General features: G+C 33.3%; 4 protein-coding genes and 1 long non-coding RNA gene across 6 annotated transcripts in view; 1 reads left to right on the top strand and 4 right to left on the bottom strand.

The window, feature by feature from the left end:
* Window positions 1–1,656: 1,656 nt before the first annotated feature.
* On the bottom strand, window positions 1,657–2,736 carry LOC106292992 (60S ribosomal protein L37-2-like). The gene is made up of 4 exons (XM_013728663.1): window positions 2,679–2,736; window positions 2,441–2,576; window positions 1,979–2,080; window positions 1,657–1,889 (listed from the first exon to the last, which is right to left on the bottom strand). The coding sequence occupies exons 1-4, from the start codon at window positions 2,679–2,681 to the stop codon at window positions 1,840–1,842; spliced, it is 291 nt and encodes a 96-aa protein (XP_013584117.1). The 5' UTR covers window positions 2,682–2,736; the 3' UTR covers window positions 1,657–1,839.
* A 1,248-nt stretch (window positions 2,737–3,984) lies between these two features.
* On the top strand, window positions 3,985–4,619 carry LOC106293950. The gene has a single exon (XM_013729583.1). The coding sequence runs from the start codon at window positions 4,022–4,024 to the stop codon at window positions 4,478–4,480; it is 459 nt and encodes a 152-aa protein (XP_013585037.1). The 5' UTR covers window positions 3,985–4,021; the 3' UTR covers window positions 4,481–4,619.
* A 5,433-nt stretch (window positions 4,620–10,052) lies between these two features.
* On the bottom strand, window positions 10,053–13,951 carry LOC106295605 (kinesin-13A-like). 2 transcript variants are annotated; one of them, XM_013731546.1, is made up of 12 exons: window positions 13,597–13,951; window positions 13,273–13,467; window positions 12,821–12,997; window positions 12,590–12,691; window positions 12,415–12,492; window positions 12,215–12,296; window positions 11,960–12,119; window positions 11,567–11,869; window positions 11,244–11,462; window positions 10,803–11,148; window positions 10,655–10,720; window positions 10,053–10,577 (listed from the first exon to the last, which is right to left on the bottom strand). In XM_013731546.1, exons 1-12 carry the CDS (start codon window positions 13,738–13,740, stop codon window positions 10,398–10,400), a joined length of 2,052 nt encoding a protein of 683 aa, XP_013587000.1. In that variant the 5' UTR covers window positions 13,741–13,951; the 3' UTR covers window positions 10,053–10,397. The 2 variants fall into 2 exon arrangements, with proteins under 2 accessions (XP_013587000.1, XP_013587001.1); XM_013731547.1 differs by having other exon boundaries at window positions 10,138–10,577; window positions 12,821–12,994; window positions 13,597–13,925.
* A 2,597-nt stretch (window positions 13,952–16,548) lies between these two features.
* LOC106294383 lies at window positions 16,549–17,530 on the bottom strand. Its single transcript, XR_001260824.1, has 4 exons — window positions 17,403–17,530; window positions 17,051–17,106; window positions 16,821–16,862; window positions 16,549–16,714 (listed from the first exon to the last, which is right to left on the bottom strand). It is a non-coding gene; the product is annotated as an uncharacterized LOC106294383 (long non-coding RNA).
* A 548-nt stretch (window positions 17,531–18,078) lies between these two features.
* LOC106292275 (G-type lectin S-receptor-like serine/threonine-protein kinase CES101) overlaps window positions 18,079–18,793 on the bottom strand; it is a 12,417-nt gene continuing 11,702 nt past the window's right edge. The window contains exons 9-10 of the mRNA XM_013727877.1: window positions 18,479–18,527; window positions 18,079–18,399 (exon numbers count right to left, since the gene is read on the bottom strand). Of these exons, the coding sequence (XP_013583331.1) occupies window positions 18,079–18,399; window positions 18,479–18,527 (370 nt within the window). The remainder of the gene's footprint in view (window positions 18,400–18,478; window positions 18,528–18,793) is intronic.

An 18,793-nucleotide genomic window follows, 5' to 3' on the forward strand; every position in this document is an offset into this window, starting at 1 on the left:
AACACCTCTCTATTAGATCTCTATTTATATGAAAGACAATTCCCTTTAACATTGTGGGATATGAAAAATACAAACCTAACCTAAATAGAAATTTTCATTTCCTATTTCTAGGTTTCATTATTGTGTTTATCTTAACATATTAAACATCTAATAATATAAACATCTAATAATATGTTAAGTTTCCATGAGGTTGGAATTATCCAACAGACGGGAACGAGTACGTGATGGGTGTTGGTGGTGCGCGGGAAGTGCGGAGTTAATGCCGAGATTATCAAGACGGCAACGGGTTTGAAGGAGATGAGTAGTCCTGTTTTGATGGCTAAGATCGACTGCGAGAGGTTTTCGAAAGTCGCGTCGCAGCTAGAGATCAAAGGCTTCCCAACGCTTCTTCTATTTGTCAAGCCACACTGGTCTGACCAGTTTGATTCGGTAGTTTAAAAAAAAAAGGTTTGGTGTCAGTTACTTCCGTTTTTTAGAAAAAACGTTATATACCAAATCATACCAAAAACCTGAACGAAAACTAACCGAACTAGCCAAATTTCAAACCGAACTAACTTAAATAATTGAATTCAACAAAGTTAAACCAAAATAGAAAGAGTTTGGTAGGATTTTTAAAAAATGAACAAACCAAATATTCGAACCTAACATTTTATTTCGGGTTAATTGGGTAAGATATGTTAAACCGACCTAACCGGAAACTGAATTACCCGAACCCGCAGGCATAGGTCTGATGATAGACACTTCAGTAAACGAGCATCCTAGCTAAAGGTAATAAAACAAATCTCAAAACTTTCAATGAGATGTAGATCCATCTCATGTGATTACAATGGCATATATGTGATGGTTGATGCAGGAGGGTGAAGATTATCCAACAATCTTGCGTTATAAAAGGAAAAACCGGTTAGATAGGATTCACCTCTGATTTGTTTCTTACATTTCTTTTTGTTTTCCTTCAAGAAGGTTTGGTCTCAAACTGTTGTGTTGTGCAGTTAAAGTTGTCGGCTAAGTCTAGTGCAAAGGAGATGGCTGTTTTTATCAACGAAGAGTTAAAGTCCAAGAATCGGTCTGTTAAAGATGAGTTGTAGGTCTGGAATCTGCTTTAGGGATCAAATTTGTTGTTGTTTTTTGATACCATATGAAAGAAATGTAATAGAGATTGCGAGGAAAAGTACACAACAGAAATCATAGTGTTGTGTAACTTTAGTTTACGGTAAACGTTAACAGCTTGCAAATGAAGGTGTACCACAAACTGAAGAGATTATTAGTAATAAAATAATCTATTAAAAAATTTATGTAACAACTAAGAAGGTAAGGAAACCAATTCGTTCTTAAGATTGTAATGGATGGTAATGGATGATACGCATGGAGAAGGTTTTGATTATGCAACTTGATACACATCACAATGCCAAAGAAGCAAAAAGCTCTCTCACTTTAAACGTTGGTTAGCATTCACAACCTTGTTGCCAACCCGGGCTATATCAATGGTGTTTGATAAGATAAACTCAGTGTGAAGGTTGTTTTGCTAGTGTTGGGACTTTATACTTGGTTTATTCCTATTAGATTTTGTTCTATCTTCCGAGTGACAAAGTGTTTAAGTATTTAGTTTGAGAAGTTTCCAGGATAAATCAACATGCGTAGAACACTTGGATGAATGTGTAAATGGCAAAGAAAGACTTATAATATTGCAAGATGAAGGGATGATATATCAACCAGGTTCGAAAACTTGAAACAAAAACATAAATAGTATTTCAGGAATAGCAAATCTCAAACTGGATAGAGCGAGAGAAAAAGTGCTAATTTTTAGTCTCTTCCTGCCTTAAACACCAAGTGGGGTTTCTTTTAGGCTGATGAAGCAGCTGCTCCCTTGTTCCTTGGCTTGGCTTCAGTACCTAATGTAACAAAGAGATTAGCCATTAGTAATTAATAACCCCATCTTTTTTACTGGAACAAAATCACAACTAAAAAATAAAATGGTTACCTTCTCTGAAACCGGTCTTGAAACGGCGAGGAACGTTTTTGAGATATCTCATCCTGCCGGTTCCGGTTGTCTTCCTCCTGATTGCCTTCACACTCCAGTTGTCTATAAGAGATACAATTTCATTAATATACCAACATCAGAGATGATTAAGACATAACACATTTGTCCAAACTCAAAACGATTGTTACAAGTTAAGTACACAACAAATTAAACTGAGCTAGATACTACTACAAACAACATGTAAAGAGTTACATCATATGAGATTATATTACAACTATACGACAAGTCAGTCCAGTTAATATACATACAGTCGATTGTTAAATTGCAACATTCGTTCTAAGTAAACACTAAACAACAATAATACCACTCTCTTAAGGGTTATCCAGAATCAATAAACAAGATTGATCGGTAAAAAATGAAATGGTGAGATTTAAAAACAAAAATGAAGAAGAAGAGACTTACAGGTCCTCTTGCGAGCGGCGGGGTAAGCGCAGGCAGAGCAGCGACTCTTCTGGATGTGGAAGCTACGACGTCCACATCTCACACACAGCGTGTGACTCTTGTTCCTCCTCTTACCAAAACTCCCTGTTCCCTTTGTCTGTATTACTCAACAAAAAAAACATCACACAACCAACATCAGAATATGGTTCTCGAACAGTAAATACAATAGAGAACGTGTGGAGGAAGAGAGAGAGATCACCATTGTAGCGAGCTGCTTGCCACCAAAAACCTAGGATGTAAAACTTATAAGACGGCCACTTATATGACTTCTGACTCTAGGGTTGGAATCGATATCATGGGCTTTTATGTTTATAAATGGGCCTCAGTTTCTATTTTGACAGAAATGGGCGATTCTCTTTTTGGAAAGTGTATTTTAGAGAAATATTGGTGTCAGTTTCAGACACAATTTTTTATTCTTTGGTTTCATTGCATCTAGATCACAGTCCCAAGTCAAATCATGTGGTTGAGGATCTGTCATGCGGCACTAACGATTCTTCTGATTGCTGAAGAGCAAAATGCAACACATGAAGTCGGTTTCCACATTTATTAATTCTGCTCTTGCAAGAAACATCATTCAATACCTATGATGATTTATATACACTTTGCTGCATGTGAGCCATGGTACATTACATTTTAGATTATAGTTGGTTGCATATTGCCAAATTTGTGCTAGCTGAACAAGTAACCAACAAGCTTAAACAGCTAGTTCTAACTAGACACAATGAAAATGCTTCGGTGTGTGGTGGTAACTCTACCGAAGCAAGTGAAGGCAAGAATGGTACACATCAAGTAGCTGCAATATCATTTCAACAACCTTTGTGAATGTATCTTAGAGTTTATGGCGTTTCCAAACTTGAGGTTAAAACATTGTCCTTTACAGTTTCAACAGACCTAATTTTTTTTCTCTGTACCAAATAAGCCTCTACTTGCATCGAAACTTAGGTTTGGTCATTAATACGTTTAAAAGTAGTTGCCCCAAAATCATGGATTAACGTTGGTATGTAGGTCCAAAGACGGAATAAGAACCGCTTTAGCTTTGCATCTTAAGGAATGTTATAACCATGCTTTAGACAACAGTTAGTCAAACAACAATAGTACGTAGTACCTTCCTATACAAACATACTTGAAATATTTCTCTCTCCATCCTTTTTATTGAAACCGTACCAACTATTTGATATTTAACCAAGAATAAAGGTATAATACCCTACTATAATGCAATGAATAAAGTACATGCACAATTTGAAATCGTGCATCCATCACTATTAACCTCAATTTTAAGATCTTCAAATCATCAAAAAAGACAAACATGAAGAAGAAAAAAGTGAAAGGTGACATTCCACGACAAAGACAAATTTTCACTTTAGCCTTTTTGATGCAGAGTAATAAACACTAAAGATACATTGGCAAATACTATGAAACTAAAGTAACCCATCAACACATTAATATACTACATAAATAATTCGCTTTTAGTGACTACAAATATATGTGAGAAAACATTGATCTCCCCTCCCGACAAGAACATATCAGTTACAGTGTAGAGAGATGTTTCAGAAAACAAACAGTTTCTTCCACAGAACACTACACAGTCTCAAGTCAATCATTCTTAGAGCAGGTAAGAAGCTCTCTATACCAAAAACACACTTCTCATGCACATTTTGTAGATCAAATTCTCTCGATGGCGACGATTTCTACGCAAGTTTCCTCAACATTTGGGAGTCTGATCTCGAAAATAGCATTGGAGGAGGAGGTCCATTAAAACTGGAGCAAAAGACTCAAGAGCATGTACAAGATCACCAAGAGAAGAAAACAGAAGCTTGCTCTTCTCGTTTATCAAGAGACTGCGATACAATGGAGAAGAAGATCAAAGAGATGTATGTAATTGAGACGGGAGATATAGAGCAAGCCCTTGACGTTGAAGAAGCACTTCATTACTATTCTCGTCTTAGAAGTCCTGTTTATCTCAACATCGTTGACAAGTTCTTAAATGATCTCCACGCCTGATCCCAACACTCTTGAGCTATTATAGTTTGTGTTTTTCAAATTCTTGATTTGTTTTGGTTTACTACAAGTCTTTCTTCTTGTATGTTTGAATCATGCGTGTGTACCAATATACCATTTGACAGTGAACTTTGGAGCTCTCTTCTTGCAGTATCTAGAACCTGTTTTGTGAAACCATGCACATACTGCTCGATGTTTTCGATACTCTTCAGCTATAACTTATCATAGCTCGTTCTGCAAACTTTTCAATTAGACTAGTATAGGGAACTAGGTGTTTTCCTGCATCATGTGCAGTAAAATTTTTTTTAAATCTAACTTATATTTAAAAATAAATTTCATTAAATATTATAGATTTTACTATTTTCTTAGATTAGATACTTAAATTTTTACAAAATTGTAAAAAATTTTGAAAGCTTTAGTAATACAAATTGTATTATAATTATACAAAAATAATAATATTTCCAAATTTGAAACATTATATATGAATATATTTATTTTATAGATGATGTATGAGCTATTACCATATTTAAGAAAAGTTTACTAAAAAGAAATATCAATATTAAATGTAATATATGAATTATTACCATATTCTAATAAGTTTGTCAAAAATATAAATCAACATTAAATGAAATTTTCTATGTCATATTTTTCCGGAAGCCATGTCATCAATTTCATTAGTCATGTCATATTTGCTTTGTAAAATTGATTGTAGGAAGGACATGTGACAAAATTACTTCGCAAATATAGCTCGTTTTGCAAATTTTTCAATTGGACTAGTATAGGGAACTAGGTGTTTTCCTGCACCATGTGCAGTAAGAATTTTTTTAAATCTAACTTATATTTAAAAATAAATTTCATTAAATATTATAGATTTTACTATTTTCTTAGATTAGATATTTAAATTTTTACAAAATTGTAGAAATTTTTGAAAGCTTTAGTAATAATATATGGATTATTACCATATTCTAATAAGTTTGCCAAAAATATATATCAACATTAAATGAAATTCTCCATGTCATATTTTTTCGGAAGACATGTCATCAATTTCATTAGCCATGTCATATTTGTTTTGTAAAATTGATCGTAGAGAGGACATGTGGCGAAATCACTTCGCAAATATAGCTCGTTCTGCAAACTTTTCAATTGGACTAGTATAGGGAACTAGGTGGTAAATTTTTTTTTTAAATCTAACTTATATTTAAAAATAAATTTTATTAAATATTATAGATTTTACTATTTTCTTAGATTAGATATTTAAATTTTTACAAAATTGTAGAAATTTTTGAAAGCTTTAGTAAATTATATAATTATACAAAAATAATAATATTTCCAAATTTGAAACATTATATATGAATATATTTATTTTATAGATGATGTATGAGCTATTATCATATTTAAGAAAAGTTTACCAAAAAGAAATATCAATATTAAATGTAATATATGAATTATTACCATATTCTATAAATCAACATTAAATGAAATTCTCCATGTCATATTTTTTCGGAAGCCATGTCATCAATTTCATTAGTCATGTCATATTTGTTTTGTAAAATTGATTATAGAGATGACATGTGGCAAAATCACTTCGCAAATATAGCTCGTCCTGCAAACAATAATATTTCCAAATTTGAAACGTTATATATGAATATATTTATTTTATAGATGATGCATGAGCTATTACCATATTTAAGAAAAGTTTACCAAAAAGAAATATCAATATTAAATTTAATATATGAATTATTACCATATTCTAATAAGTTTGCCAAAAATATAAATCAACATTAAATGAAATTCTCCATGTCATATTTTTTCCGGAAGTCATGTCATCAATTTCATTAGCCATGTCATATTTGTTTTGTAAAATTGATTGTAGAGAGGACATGTGGCAAAATTACTTCGCAAATATAGCTCGTTCTGCAAACTTTTCAATTGGACTAGTATATAGAACTAGGTGTTTTCCTGCACCATGTGCAGTAAGAATTTTTTTAAATCTAACTTATATTTAAAAATAAATTTCATTAAATATTATAGATTTTACTATTTTCTTAGATTAGATATTTAAAATTTTACTAAATTGTAGAAATTTTTGAAAGTTTTAGTAATACAAATTGTATAATTATACAAAAAATAATAATAATTCCAAATTTGAAATGTTATATATGAATATATTTATAATGGCCGAGTTAGTGAGCCTGTTCATGGCTTGACCTTGCAGATACCAATAATAGAAGCCTTGAAGGAACAAAGCGACCGACCCTTGGACACGGTTGAGAAACTTAAGAAACGCAGTAAACTATTCAAGCTTCAAATGCCCACGGAGAAAGACACCGCGGGAGTAAAGAACATGGTGCTTGAGACACTGTCTTCTGCAAAAATCGAAGGCTTTGCGGATGGATTCAGAGGTGAAACCAAAGCGGCCAGCACGGAAAAGATGGTGGACAAGTTGCTGAGAATCATAAGCTGGAGATGAAGTAAAGAGAAATGAAATGGCTTTCTTTGGATAGATCGAGGGAAAATCTGATGCTTCATGTAGCCTCTTATGCTTAGACGTATGACAAGAGATTCTCTCATCCCACCGAGCTGTTGTAGTGTTGTGCCGGTAGCGAGAAGGAGTATCAAGTTCAATGAAGACCAATTAGGAGATCATCAAAAGAGTGTGCGGAAGTTTTCCCTTGAGTCTCTATGTTCTGTTATGAAACGTATTGCATTGCCCTTTACCCTCCCAGATACATGGACAACCGAGATAAACCACAATGTTCAAGAGATGGTGGGCAGATATTAATCACTGGATCTAAACAGAGTAGCAGGAATCATTCATTGCCAAAGAGAAATCAATAGAAGAGGGTGTCTAAGCGAGACTGGTGAATGTGGAAGAAGAAGAAGATCGTAGTGGCGGAAATTGAAACATAAAGATATTTTTTGTAATTGGTAATATGGTTTCAAAAGCCTTGAAGTTTAAAGGCTTAAGAAAATCCTAAGTCTTCATAAGTTATTTTTATCCAGTCAGATTTATTTATTTTAAAGTCTTTTTTAATATCTTATTTGATTTGAACCCTTCTAAAAACACTTAAACCCACATTTTCTCTAATTTTTATTCAAAGTCAAAACTCATTACCAAGCAAAAAAAATAGATTTTTTTCTGATTCTTGTCATTTTTCTCTCCAAGATAGAATGTTAGAGATTCTCCAAGGTAAAAATTTATAGGATATCTCAATAATTTAATAAAACTGAAAAAAATTTAAGAGAGAGGATAACAAAATTTCTCAACTGAGCACCTATGAAATATCGATTAGATACCGTGAGAATATATCTTGTGCTATTGACTCTGATTTTCTTAAATATTTAATTTAATCAAACATTTTTTATTAAATATTAGTATTTCTATCATAGATACTCATTAAAAAAAACTCTAAGTTTCTTTAAATATCTAATTAATCAAATAATTGTATTTTTACTAAATGTTTTATGGGAAAATTGCCAAAACGGAACAAAAAATAACATGGTTGTCTCTATGGTATAAAACCAACATAAAGTTGTCCCTATAGTATAATGTTTTTCAAAATATCAAAACTAACCCTTTGATTAATCAACTTAATCAACATTTTTAATTTAATTTAATTTTAAAAAGGTTAATAAAATAAAATAACATAATAGAAAGGAAAATTAAATTAAAAACAAAAAGGGAACAAAACTTCCACTCCCCAAACCCTAAGTATAATTACGGGTTATTGGTTGTTGTATTTTAATTGATTTGAAAATCTGAACTAAATCTAGTGTTATTGGTTCTATGATTTTCAAATCTGTATTAAATTCTTGTGTTATTGGTTTAATGATTCATAAATTATATATCAAATCAAGTGTTATTCAATCGCACGGATTTACTAATATATTTGATTTTATAATGGATTTGAATGGATTTGTTTAGGTTTTTTAGTTAAAAATACAAAGACTCAAATCCGAAGGAAAACTTTCGGATTTGCATATTTTACTTGGATTTATAAATACTATATGGATTTCTAAATCAATCAAAATATATAAACCAATAATAGGTTTCTCCGCCTCTCTCTCTTTGTCAAAATACCAAAACTAACCCTTTGCTTTTTTTTTTTTGAGCAACAATAGATGAATTTAGGAAATTTTAACGATTGGCATGTTCTTAAAGAACTGAACCATTAGTTTCGAGGCAACAATAGATGAGTTTTATCTAAATTCATGTCTTTCTCTTTATTTTTCTTTCTTAAGTATATCTTTATGAAAAGATAAAAAAAAGAAAGGAAGAAAAAAACATAATTCCAATAGCTCAAATAAAAGACAATACAAATCGGATCAACTCCTACATGTCCATCCTCACTCTTTTCATCTCTCATATTCCAAAATTCCACTCCTCCAAAAAGACAATACAAATCGGACCAACTCCTACATGTTCTCCGCACTCTTTTCATCTCATATGCCAATATCCCACTCCTCCAACACTAGCTAAATACGAAAATTTAAATATATATATATATCACGCTTGACACACCACATTCACCTCTAAAATAAACGTCAATCTAAGTATACAAACAACCAAACATACAACCAGCAGCTACACGTCACCCATGCATGTCAAAGCACCACAGAAGCCACGACGTACCCTTCCTACAGCCAAGATACGCAGAGATCATGTGGAGACATAATCTATATCATGTGGAGACATAATCTATGTGGACAATAAGATATATCACAAACATTTGTCTAGATAAGTAAAAAATCTCAGAGTTGGCTCTTTCAAGTGTTCCAAAATAAAACTTTCACAAACCATACAATTAGAAAAACTGCCAAAAATATTAAACCATTTATGTCTTGTGTAGTTCAATCCAAACTACTAATTATTATAATTCACAGTCCATTCAGTGCCTACCAAAAACACAATAAAATTATATTGTCAACCAAAACAAACAACCCACCATATAACACAAGCCCATCAGAAAATATATATAAGAACACAGCTTAAAAAATCAATGCGATAATGCTGATCACATCAATATCATTGCCAAATTACCAACCATGGCTAACAAACTTTATGAAAAATGCGGTATTAAACACAACCACATGCCAATACATTAAAACTTCGGACGCAATAGTCCACAAATACGTAAAGAAAAATACACTTCCACCAAATTTAACTACAAACTACAAATAAAACACAAACGAAAACTCAAACTATGAATTGGATGTTCCCCCCCCCCTCTCCCGTAACATACGTGCATAACAACTAAACCCTCAGATATAACAATGAATGTCATCTATTAAGAAACAAATAAATAAACACATAATCTCTAGAGAACAAATAAAACAACATTGTTATCCAAATTACCCAAATCAAAATTTATTGGAACCATAATTTATCTGATACAAGCATTAATTTTATTATCCAAAGCGAACCAAAAATTGAAATAACTAAACCAAATCCTAACAAAATTTCATCGATATCCAAATGGATTCTATATCTTTACAACCGAGAGACCATAAATAAATAAAAAAAGAACCAAAACTGAATCAATAACCAAACTCAACTACCTAATAACAATCCATAAATATGCACAAACCAACAATCTAATAAACAACAACCCGCGGGAAAACCACTAGTTGTATTATATAGTACAAGGCAAGCTCATTAATAGCACAACAGTAAATATTATTACATAGTATTTCATCTTCTGCAACAAATCCAGTACAATAATATGATAGAATGCAAAAAGCGGCAGCAAGAACAGATGTAAAGCTCTGTGATCATCCATAGCTCTTCCCTGTAAAGCTCTCAGAAGGCGGTAAATGGATAAACTTCTCACCTCCAGTCCAAGCCAGTAGGGTGGCACAAGTGCAATACCCAGAGATGAGGTCGATAAAAGAAGGACCAGTATTTACTCGAAGTGAGGGGTCAGTACCCAGTGGAAGATACCAATACATTGTGCTCCCTAAGGCGTTTCTGGAAATGGGCAAGACGGTTCTGCAGTTGGAGTATACCTGCAGCCTTCTGAGAGAGAATCGTGTTCAGTCTTGAAATGTAACCATCTAGCTGGTTTCCTGGCTGGTCTGCTTCAACCAGCAGATTCATCTCCTGCACATGTGATTCCAGAAAGGGATTAAGAGGTAGAATCGAAACAAGAGGTTTGGTAAAACTGAGAAAATTCATACCTCTTTCACGATGTTCATGGTATCCTCAACTTGTTTACGGTGAGCATTCACAAGGTCTTCCTCTTCCTATAAAAAGAAATGCATGATAAATGATCCTTGCGTTAAGGCTGACAAACATGGATGACCTAAGCTTTTAGCTGAATGTTACCAGCAGAAGTGCATTTAGATTGTCATCGGAGTTTGACTTCTTCATATCGGGCCTTGGCATGTCTCTTGACTTCACTGGAATACTAGGTTTCGGGATTCTCTCCTGTGCCATAACGTTATAGGATGGCTCTGGCTTCACGTTTTTCTTCCACATTTGTTTCTCTTGCTCGTAATCCGATGCATCAAAGTCATCGTTTTCTTCATTCCACATCTCATTCACGTCATCATCATAGTTAGATTGAGTAGGGAGTGCGGAAGACAGAGGAATTTTTGTTGACTCCCTTAGGTTTATGGTTGAAGACGATACATCTTTCTTAGAGCCGTTTCCCTTTGAGAGACTCTTAACCCTACAGTTCTCATAGTTCAAAGAAAAGGTTTTATGGGATGCACATATGACCAAAGAAAAGAAAGAAAGATTTAACAGCCAGCAAGTAAAACCAACCTGTCCGCGTATCTTAAGGTGTTAAGGGTGTGCTCACATGATCCAGAGCTTGGAGATATGCAAGATATCATTACAGTACGAGAATTTCCCATGAAGGAGTCTCTGAGAACTTCTGTCAACTTACTGCCTCTAAAAGGGATGTGACCTTGATCATTATCCAGAGCTCTGATACACTCCTTCAAGGCCAGTAAGCTCTTATTGATTTCTGCTCCTTCCAATCTGTATTATATGATAATACCAATAAATATCGAAGCAAATAGCCAGAAACAATATTCACACTAAACAATTTAAAGAGTAATCAAGGCACAGAACATAGATGTTACCTTGTCTGTTTGTCATTGTCAGTTGTGTCTGCACCACGTTCACTTCCAGCAAGATCGATGAAAGAAAGTTTCCCAACAAGTCGAGGGGGCTTTGACTGATTTCCCTCTGCTGATTTTTTAATAGCGAGCTGAAGTATAGCATGTGAACGGGAGGATTCTTCATTTGCACCGGTGGTTCCAGTACTTCTTGTTGCACTTCCTCTCTCAATAAGCTCCATTATCGCATCTGTATCAGATACTCTGTATTCTTGCAGACCAACGATGCACACTTGCTGCTTACCATCCTCTCTCATGCACAGCTTCCTATAATGGTAAAAAAAAATTGTCTTCCAGATTAATAAATAGGCATTGCAGTCGAGAAAAGGCAACAACATGAGATGCTTTTCAACTTACTTCCTCTCACTGAGGAGATCATAAAGCTTTCCTCCATAGATTTCAAAGAAGCTGACAAACAACTGAAACCCCTGGTTTCTGTATGTGTGGTGCATCAACCTTAAGATATCCCTTGAAGCCTTAAGAGGCAAAGGCTTCATAGTATAAGTTTTACCACTACCTGAGAGGTAAACATAAACCGAAGATGGTTCACATTGAGAATTACAATTCTAGAAAATGGTTTAGTTCAAGTGAAAGCCTTTGGAGACTATTTACCTGTCTGCCCATATGCAAAGCAAGTGGCTTTGATGCGCTGAAAAATTAAGGGGACAACAGGCTCCACTGTCTCACGATAAACCTACAAAACGTGGCACACTAACTTGAGAAATAAGCGCCAAAACAGTAACTGATTATTTGTATAGAAAGGCTTCCTCCAGCGTAAACATTGATCCTGTGTACTTTCAAAGAGCAGTCACCTCATCATTTGATACTTCCTCATCTAGAACGGCATCAAACACAAATTCATGCTTTTCAACATAGGCTGTCAAGTCAACCTGCAATAATTGAGTTATAATCAAGTCTTAGTGTCTTGCTAGAGTGATGACTTAAGACAATTGAGGCTGCACGAAGCCAAACCATGAGAGACCTGACCTTAAGTTTGGTTTCATGAACTGTTAAGCAATTGGAATGTGTGTCAACAATGTCTTCCTCGTTTTTTGCCGACTCCTTTTTGTTAAGTGGTCTCTTACGCACCTGTTCTCAAACAATCAGGTTGAGGGAAGGGATTAGCATTCACAATGCAAAAGTCGTCAAAATTACTTATTTCAAAAGTTAAAACCAAGTGATTCGTGATAGGGACACAAGTGAAGGAAGAAAACATACAACAACTTTGATCTTTGCAACAGCATTCATCCTTTCCTTCTCAGCTGCCAAGTTATCAGCCAAGGCGCGACTACGGTTAGGCTGCTGCTTGTTGTAAGCCTCAAAGTCCTCAAAGCTTTGGCTTCGACTAGGATTGAACATTGAGGGACCATCTAATTGGCTAGAGACCGGAATCTGCTGATGAGATAACAAGTCAGAAGCCTACGTGAATACCATAACGGCAAACGATATGAAATTCACATATTTATCTTATATTAAAGACAAAACCAAATAAACAGATACCAAATTGGTCACAGAAAGAAAAAAAAACCAGAAGTTTCTTTAACTAAAAATAGTCAGATGAACTAAAAGAGCAGTGCAAGGAGTCCACTCTATCAGTAAGCAATAAAGCTTATAGATAGCCACGTAAGTGCAGCGCAAGCATTTAACCAGAAGCCTTCCGGTTTACCAACCTCGGGGAGAAGCTCAGTATCAAAAGAATGCAGATCTAAGAGGCCGGGACTGAACTCAGATTCATCAGTAGTGTTCTTTCTTTGACGAGAACTGTACTGAGGAGTAGTTGGTTCACCAAAGAAGTCGTTCCCTCTCGGAGCATTCTGATGATACCCTCTGGTTGCTGCTTGTCCACCACCATAGTATCCGTAATCCTGTGTGTTAGTCAGTCACTCACAGACCATTAGATTTAAAGATTGAATCCAAAAACACCAGATCGTGGACGAATAGATCTTTTAAAGAAATATCTAAAATTTTGAAAAGGATCAGATGGTGGGATTTACATTGGCGGGTGGCTGGAAGTTGGGGAGACCAGAGGATTGGAGCCATCTGTTGCCATTTGAGGAAGACATGTCGAGAAGGTTATCGGAGAGCTGCCTCTGGTGGTGCACCGCCGCTGCTGCGCCAGATCTCTGTCTCCCGTTCATCGCCGAGTGAATCGAATCGCAGTTCTTCTCTCCTATTAGCTCGAATCGGAGCTCCAAACGGATACTTTAATCGAATCTCTCTTTAACCACAGTTTGCTCTCCTTCTCGCTATCTATCTATCTCTCTCTCTCTCTCTCCACACAAAGTTAAGTTCAAATTAAAGCGCAGAGAAGCATTGGTCGCTGTATCTTTCTTTCTCTCTCTTTGAAACGCTCCCTTAAATGTCGTTTTGGCTCATATAATATATTAATAAATGAGATTTGTGGACCAATTAAATATGGTTACTTAACATTATTAGTGTTCTTGTTACTGATTAGTATGTTTCTCTCAAATATATCTTTTGTCTTTCTTTGTGTTAACTTTGCAACATGATGTTAATTGTTATACACCAAAGCATATATGCATACAGATTTTTTTTCCTTTCAAATATGAGTTCCCAACAAGAAGGGAGATTTGAGCTATTTTTAAATTGAGGAGGAGATGTTCGAATGGTGACCGCAGATTTGATAATATTAGCGGGACGGAATTACAGTGCGGTACGGTATAACTGTGGTTCGTGCAGTTTGTAGGATAAGTGCGGTTTTAACAAAAAGGTAGTGCGGTTTTTGATAAAAAGGTAGTGCGATTTTGATAGAAAAAATAATGTAAAATTATTTATTTAAGATGTTTTTACTATAAAATTATTCATTTGAATATATAATCCTAATAAATGTGTTGTAAGTTTTTTTCAGATGCCATACTCCAAAATTTTCTATTTGTAGCTTTTAATATTTTTCATTTGAATTATTCATTTGAATATATAATCCTAATAAATTAATGAAGTAAAGTTTAGTTAATTATTTGAAATAAAATTATTTAGTGGTAAAAGAAAAGACATAAAGTACAATTCCAAAAAAATATCGAGTAACCATAACCATAAGATTAAAATATGTATTGTTACTATAATTTGATCTAATGCTACTTTATTAAATTTGCAACTTAATCTCTGTGTATTATACTAAAACATCAAAAAAGGAAACGTAAATGAAATTTAAATGTAAAAAAAATGTTTTGAAAAGATCAAAAGCTAAAAAAAAAAAAAGAAAGATCAAAAGCTTAATTCTTATACACGTTGTCTTATAAAACGTGTACCAAAGAATTTGGTCCAAAATACATATAACTAGTTTATATCATTTGTTTGTATTGGTAAAATAAAAGTTGCGTTAATCTTATATATTAAAACAGAAGTCACAACCTTGATTCATGTGTGATAAATGGACATAATGAACTTATTCATAAAAAGTCATGTTACATTTAATATATAATCTTATCATTTAAATTTTGAGCCTACCAGAAATTTTTATTGAGCTATTAATAATTGAATTTAAACGATACATGATCCATTGGATTCATAGATAGTATAAATTAAATAGATATAATTTAATGTTGTAATACTATACCTCTATATGCTAAATATTTAAATATTTGTCGATGTTAACTTTTAAAATTATAAATATTTTTTTAAAATAACAAAAATCATATTATCTAACAAAGATTAATTACTAGCTTAAACCAATGAATTTTTTTTTTTAACTATATAGTTTATTTTAAAAATTAAACAAAAAATAAATGTTTAATTATTTACTCGATAATATAAATCTATGAAGCGAAAAGTTTAATTTTTTAAAAACTTTCTAAATTTGTGAAATGTTACAATATCTTTGAATATGAAAATAAAATAATATTTTACTAATATTTATATATATAGTTACGATTTTAATAATGAAATAATAATCAGAAAATATATATATATAGAAGAAGCAATGGCGTCTTAAGAAATTTAATGACCTAAGGTGAAATATAAAATAAAGACATTTTTATAAGTTTTTTCTCAACTTTTATTTATTCCATTTCCATGAACTAAATAAAAAATTGTGGTATTCAAAGAAAAAAACTAAAAATGAGTTTTTGTATATAAATTAGATTTTGCTAATAGAAAAATTGAGGTAGGTTAATTTTTTGTTCTTATTGTATTTAAATTATATGTAGTTAATCATACACATTTTTATTATAATTTCACCAACTAATTGATATTTAACAAACAAAAATAAACTTTTTTAATTAGTAAAATAACATAAAATTTTTTTGGACCTATGGACCCATGGCAATTGCCCATGTTGCCATGGGTTAGAGCCGGCTCTGAGAAGAAGATACAAATACATGTGAAAGTTTGAAATAATCTATTCAATGAAAAAATATACAGTAAATTTATTATGTATTAAAACTTGATAGACACATATATATTATAATATATATCAATTTAGAATTAAAAACAAAATATTTATATAAAAATAAATGAAAACAAAAATTCGCGCGGTTGCGCGGATTGAGATCTAATTTTTTTTTTTTTTTTGTAACTTGGCTTGATCTAATTTTATTTTAAAAAAAGAGTTACATAAATGGCGTTATTTCTCAAAACCACACATGTTTTCATGTATTCACGGTTTTACTGTACGTGCGTTTTTATGCGAGGCATCCAAGTTTGTGCACATGTTTCACTTTTCTTGTTGCGGTTTTTATCAAAAACGCAAATACAAATAAAAGTTTTGTGATTGGTGTAACTAAAGCGTGTTTGAAAAAGTTCTGAATTCCGCACCGCCTTTTGGTCGCCATTTTTGCATAGAAATTTGACAACACCATTTAAATTAAAACAAAAAAATCTTAAAACATCAATTAAAATAAAACATGGAGAGTAACTTTTATGTGTGTTTGTTAACTTTGCAACACGATGTTAATTGTTATAGAACAAAGCATATGTATATATAGATTTTTTTTTTTCAAATATGAGTTTCCCAACAAGAAATAGATTTGAGCTATTTTTTTTACATTTGAGGAGGAGATGAGAAGAGAATTATTATTTCTTGCCACTTTTCTTAAGACCTGCACCACCGAACGATCCCTTTTGTGATGCCTTGCTCCTGAGTTCTTTAAGCGCCTGTTTCCATCAACACAACACAACAGAACAAGACAATCATTCCATCTTAAGATTGTTCAATCAATCAAAACTATAAAATTAGAAAAAGAAAATAAACAAATCTCACCTTCTCTTCATCCTTCTTTTTCTGAATTAACTCCTTATCGTGCTGCATTCGGACACATTGTGTTAAAGCAGTTAAAACGATTGTCCTAAAGATTGGAATATTATACTTGGAGCTGATGTTTATGATCATCATAGCTCAAATTTTCAGGCAAAACTCATGCACAAGATACATATAAGCCAACCAAAAATTTAAAGATAAAAAGGGTAAGTTGTAAGGAAGATCATACATACCTCATCGTATTCCTTCTTACCAGACTTGGGCTGCTTCAAGGGTTTCAATTTCCCTCCTGAAACACCAACCAAACATAGAAACAGATCAACCAAAGATCCATATTACAAATCCAATAGAAAAGGTTGGGGTTTTACAAAGAACCATGGCAAATCAAATGAAACAGATTTTTGAATTCATTGCGTTAATAGCTAGCACAAAAGATCAATATACCAGCAGGTTGATGATGAATGAACTCATGAGATCAAATTTGAAAGCAAACAAATCTTAACAAAACATTTGAAGCAGAATCTATATCAAAAACCTGTCTTAGAGGATATTAGCAGAGTTGAGAGAAAGAAGGACAATGATTACCTTGCTTGGAAGACATGGCTGAGTTCTACGGTTAGGGTTAGACCTGAAACTCGAGGAGAGAAAAGATATATAAAGTTTTCCCTAATCCCCCAATTCCAAAACACAACAAATATCTCTGTTCCTTCGAGTTTTAGATGATTTGGTTCATGTTCTGCCGTCATATATATATATATATATATGAAAAATGGCTTCTTCTTCTCGATAAAAATAGCCAAGTTATATATAGCGAGAGAGCTAACGAATATCATTAGCAAATTACAAAACAAGAAAACGATGTAAAAGCACCAAGGATTATGCTATTGCATTGATTCCAAGATAACAAAGAAACAGGGAGAGTCAAAGCAGTAAAATATACTGTTTCATGGAAGTTCAGTTTATTTTCAACTCACAAGCAGATAATGATGCGTGTTGAATTCCAAGGTGATGCTATTGCGTCGCATTCCAAGTTGGATGTTTGTCACCGGCCATTAAAAAGACTAAATAATGCGAATTCCGGCCCACACAATATACTGAATGGTCTGTAAATTTGAGTCTGAATATAAAAGACAATGTGTATACATGTGTTGCATCCTTACATGACAATATAAGGGCTAAGTTACATGTTAACCCCACATACAGAAGTAAAACTATATCATGGAAGTTCAGTTTTATCTTAACCTCACCAGTCACAAGCATCTCACCTTGGGTCCATCACTGTGATAGTAACCCTATTTGCCGATACATTTTCTGGCTCCGGTGTCTCAATATCAATTTCCGGCGAGCTTCTCCGGGGACCATCATAGAAAGCTGGCTCTTTAGGCGAAGTAAGAGCATTATTGCCTTCTCCATAAATCATGGACACAACATCTAACATACTTGGTCTATCCTCTGCGTTTTGCTGTACACACAAGAGAGCAACTTGAACGCATCTCAACACTTGAGGGCTGTCAAGTGCAGAATCTCCCAAAGACTGATCTATCACCTCTCTAATTCGGTTCTCTTTAAACAGATTCCACGCCTGAAAAAAAAAAAACATAGTTTCAAAAAGGTCCAAAGATGCTAACTATAAAACAAGAAGAAAAAGTTTAGCATTTTACATGAACTATGAGATTCAGAGGCCCTTCTGAGTCATGGTGGAAACTGTTGTTCTTGTAAAGAAACACGTTTTTTGAATGGTAGGTACAACAATAAGTTGTATCAAGAAGGTGTTTGTTGATTAATTCAACAACACATTTCTTTTGTGTTCTTTTGGTAGGTGCAACAAGAAGTTTCACCAACTCCCCATAATCTCCTATAAATAACCACACAAGGAGAAGAAGAAGATCATCCCAAAACAAGAAGAGAAGAAGAAGAGAAAAAAACGTGAGAGAGAGAAAAAAAAAAAAAAAAAAAAAAAAAAAAAAAATTTTTTT

This window comes from Brassica oleracea, chromosome C5 (genome assembly GCF_000695525.1).
Source record: "Brassica oleracea var. oleracea cultivar TO1000 chromosome C5, BOL, whole genome shotgun sequence".
Lineage (NCBI taxonomy): Eukaryota > Viridiplantae > Streptophyta > Magnoliopsida > Brassicales > Brassicaceae > Brassica > Brassica oleracea.

Coding starts and splice junctions, on each gene's coding strand:
- LOC106293950 (XM_013729583.1), top strand. CDS start 4,022: ATGTTTCAGAAAACAAACAGTTTCTTCCACAGAACACTACACAGTCTC.
- LOC106295605 (XM_013731546.1), bottom strand. CDS start 13,740: ATGAACGGGAGACAGAGATCTGGCGCAGCAGCGGCGGTGCACCACCAG. Junction 12,493..12,589: donor TTCATGAAACCAAACTTAAG/GTCAGGTCTCTC, acceptor CAATTATTGCAG/GTTGACTTGACAGCCTATGT. Junction 11,149..11,243: donor ACCTTAAGATACGCGGACAG/GTTGGTTTTACT, acceptor TGAGAACTGTAG/GGTTAAGAGTCTCTCAAAGG.
- LOC106292992 (XM_013728663.1), bottom strand. Junction 2,081..2,440: donor CGCCGCTCGCAAGAGGACCT/GTAAGTCTCTTC, acceptor TATCTCTTATAG/ACAACTGGAGTGTGAAGGCA. Junction 1,890..1,978: donor CAAGACCGGTTTCAGAGAAG/GTAACCATTTTA, acceptor TTGTTACATTAG/GTACTGAAGCCAAGCCAAGG.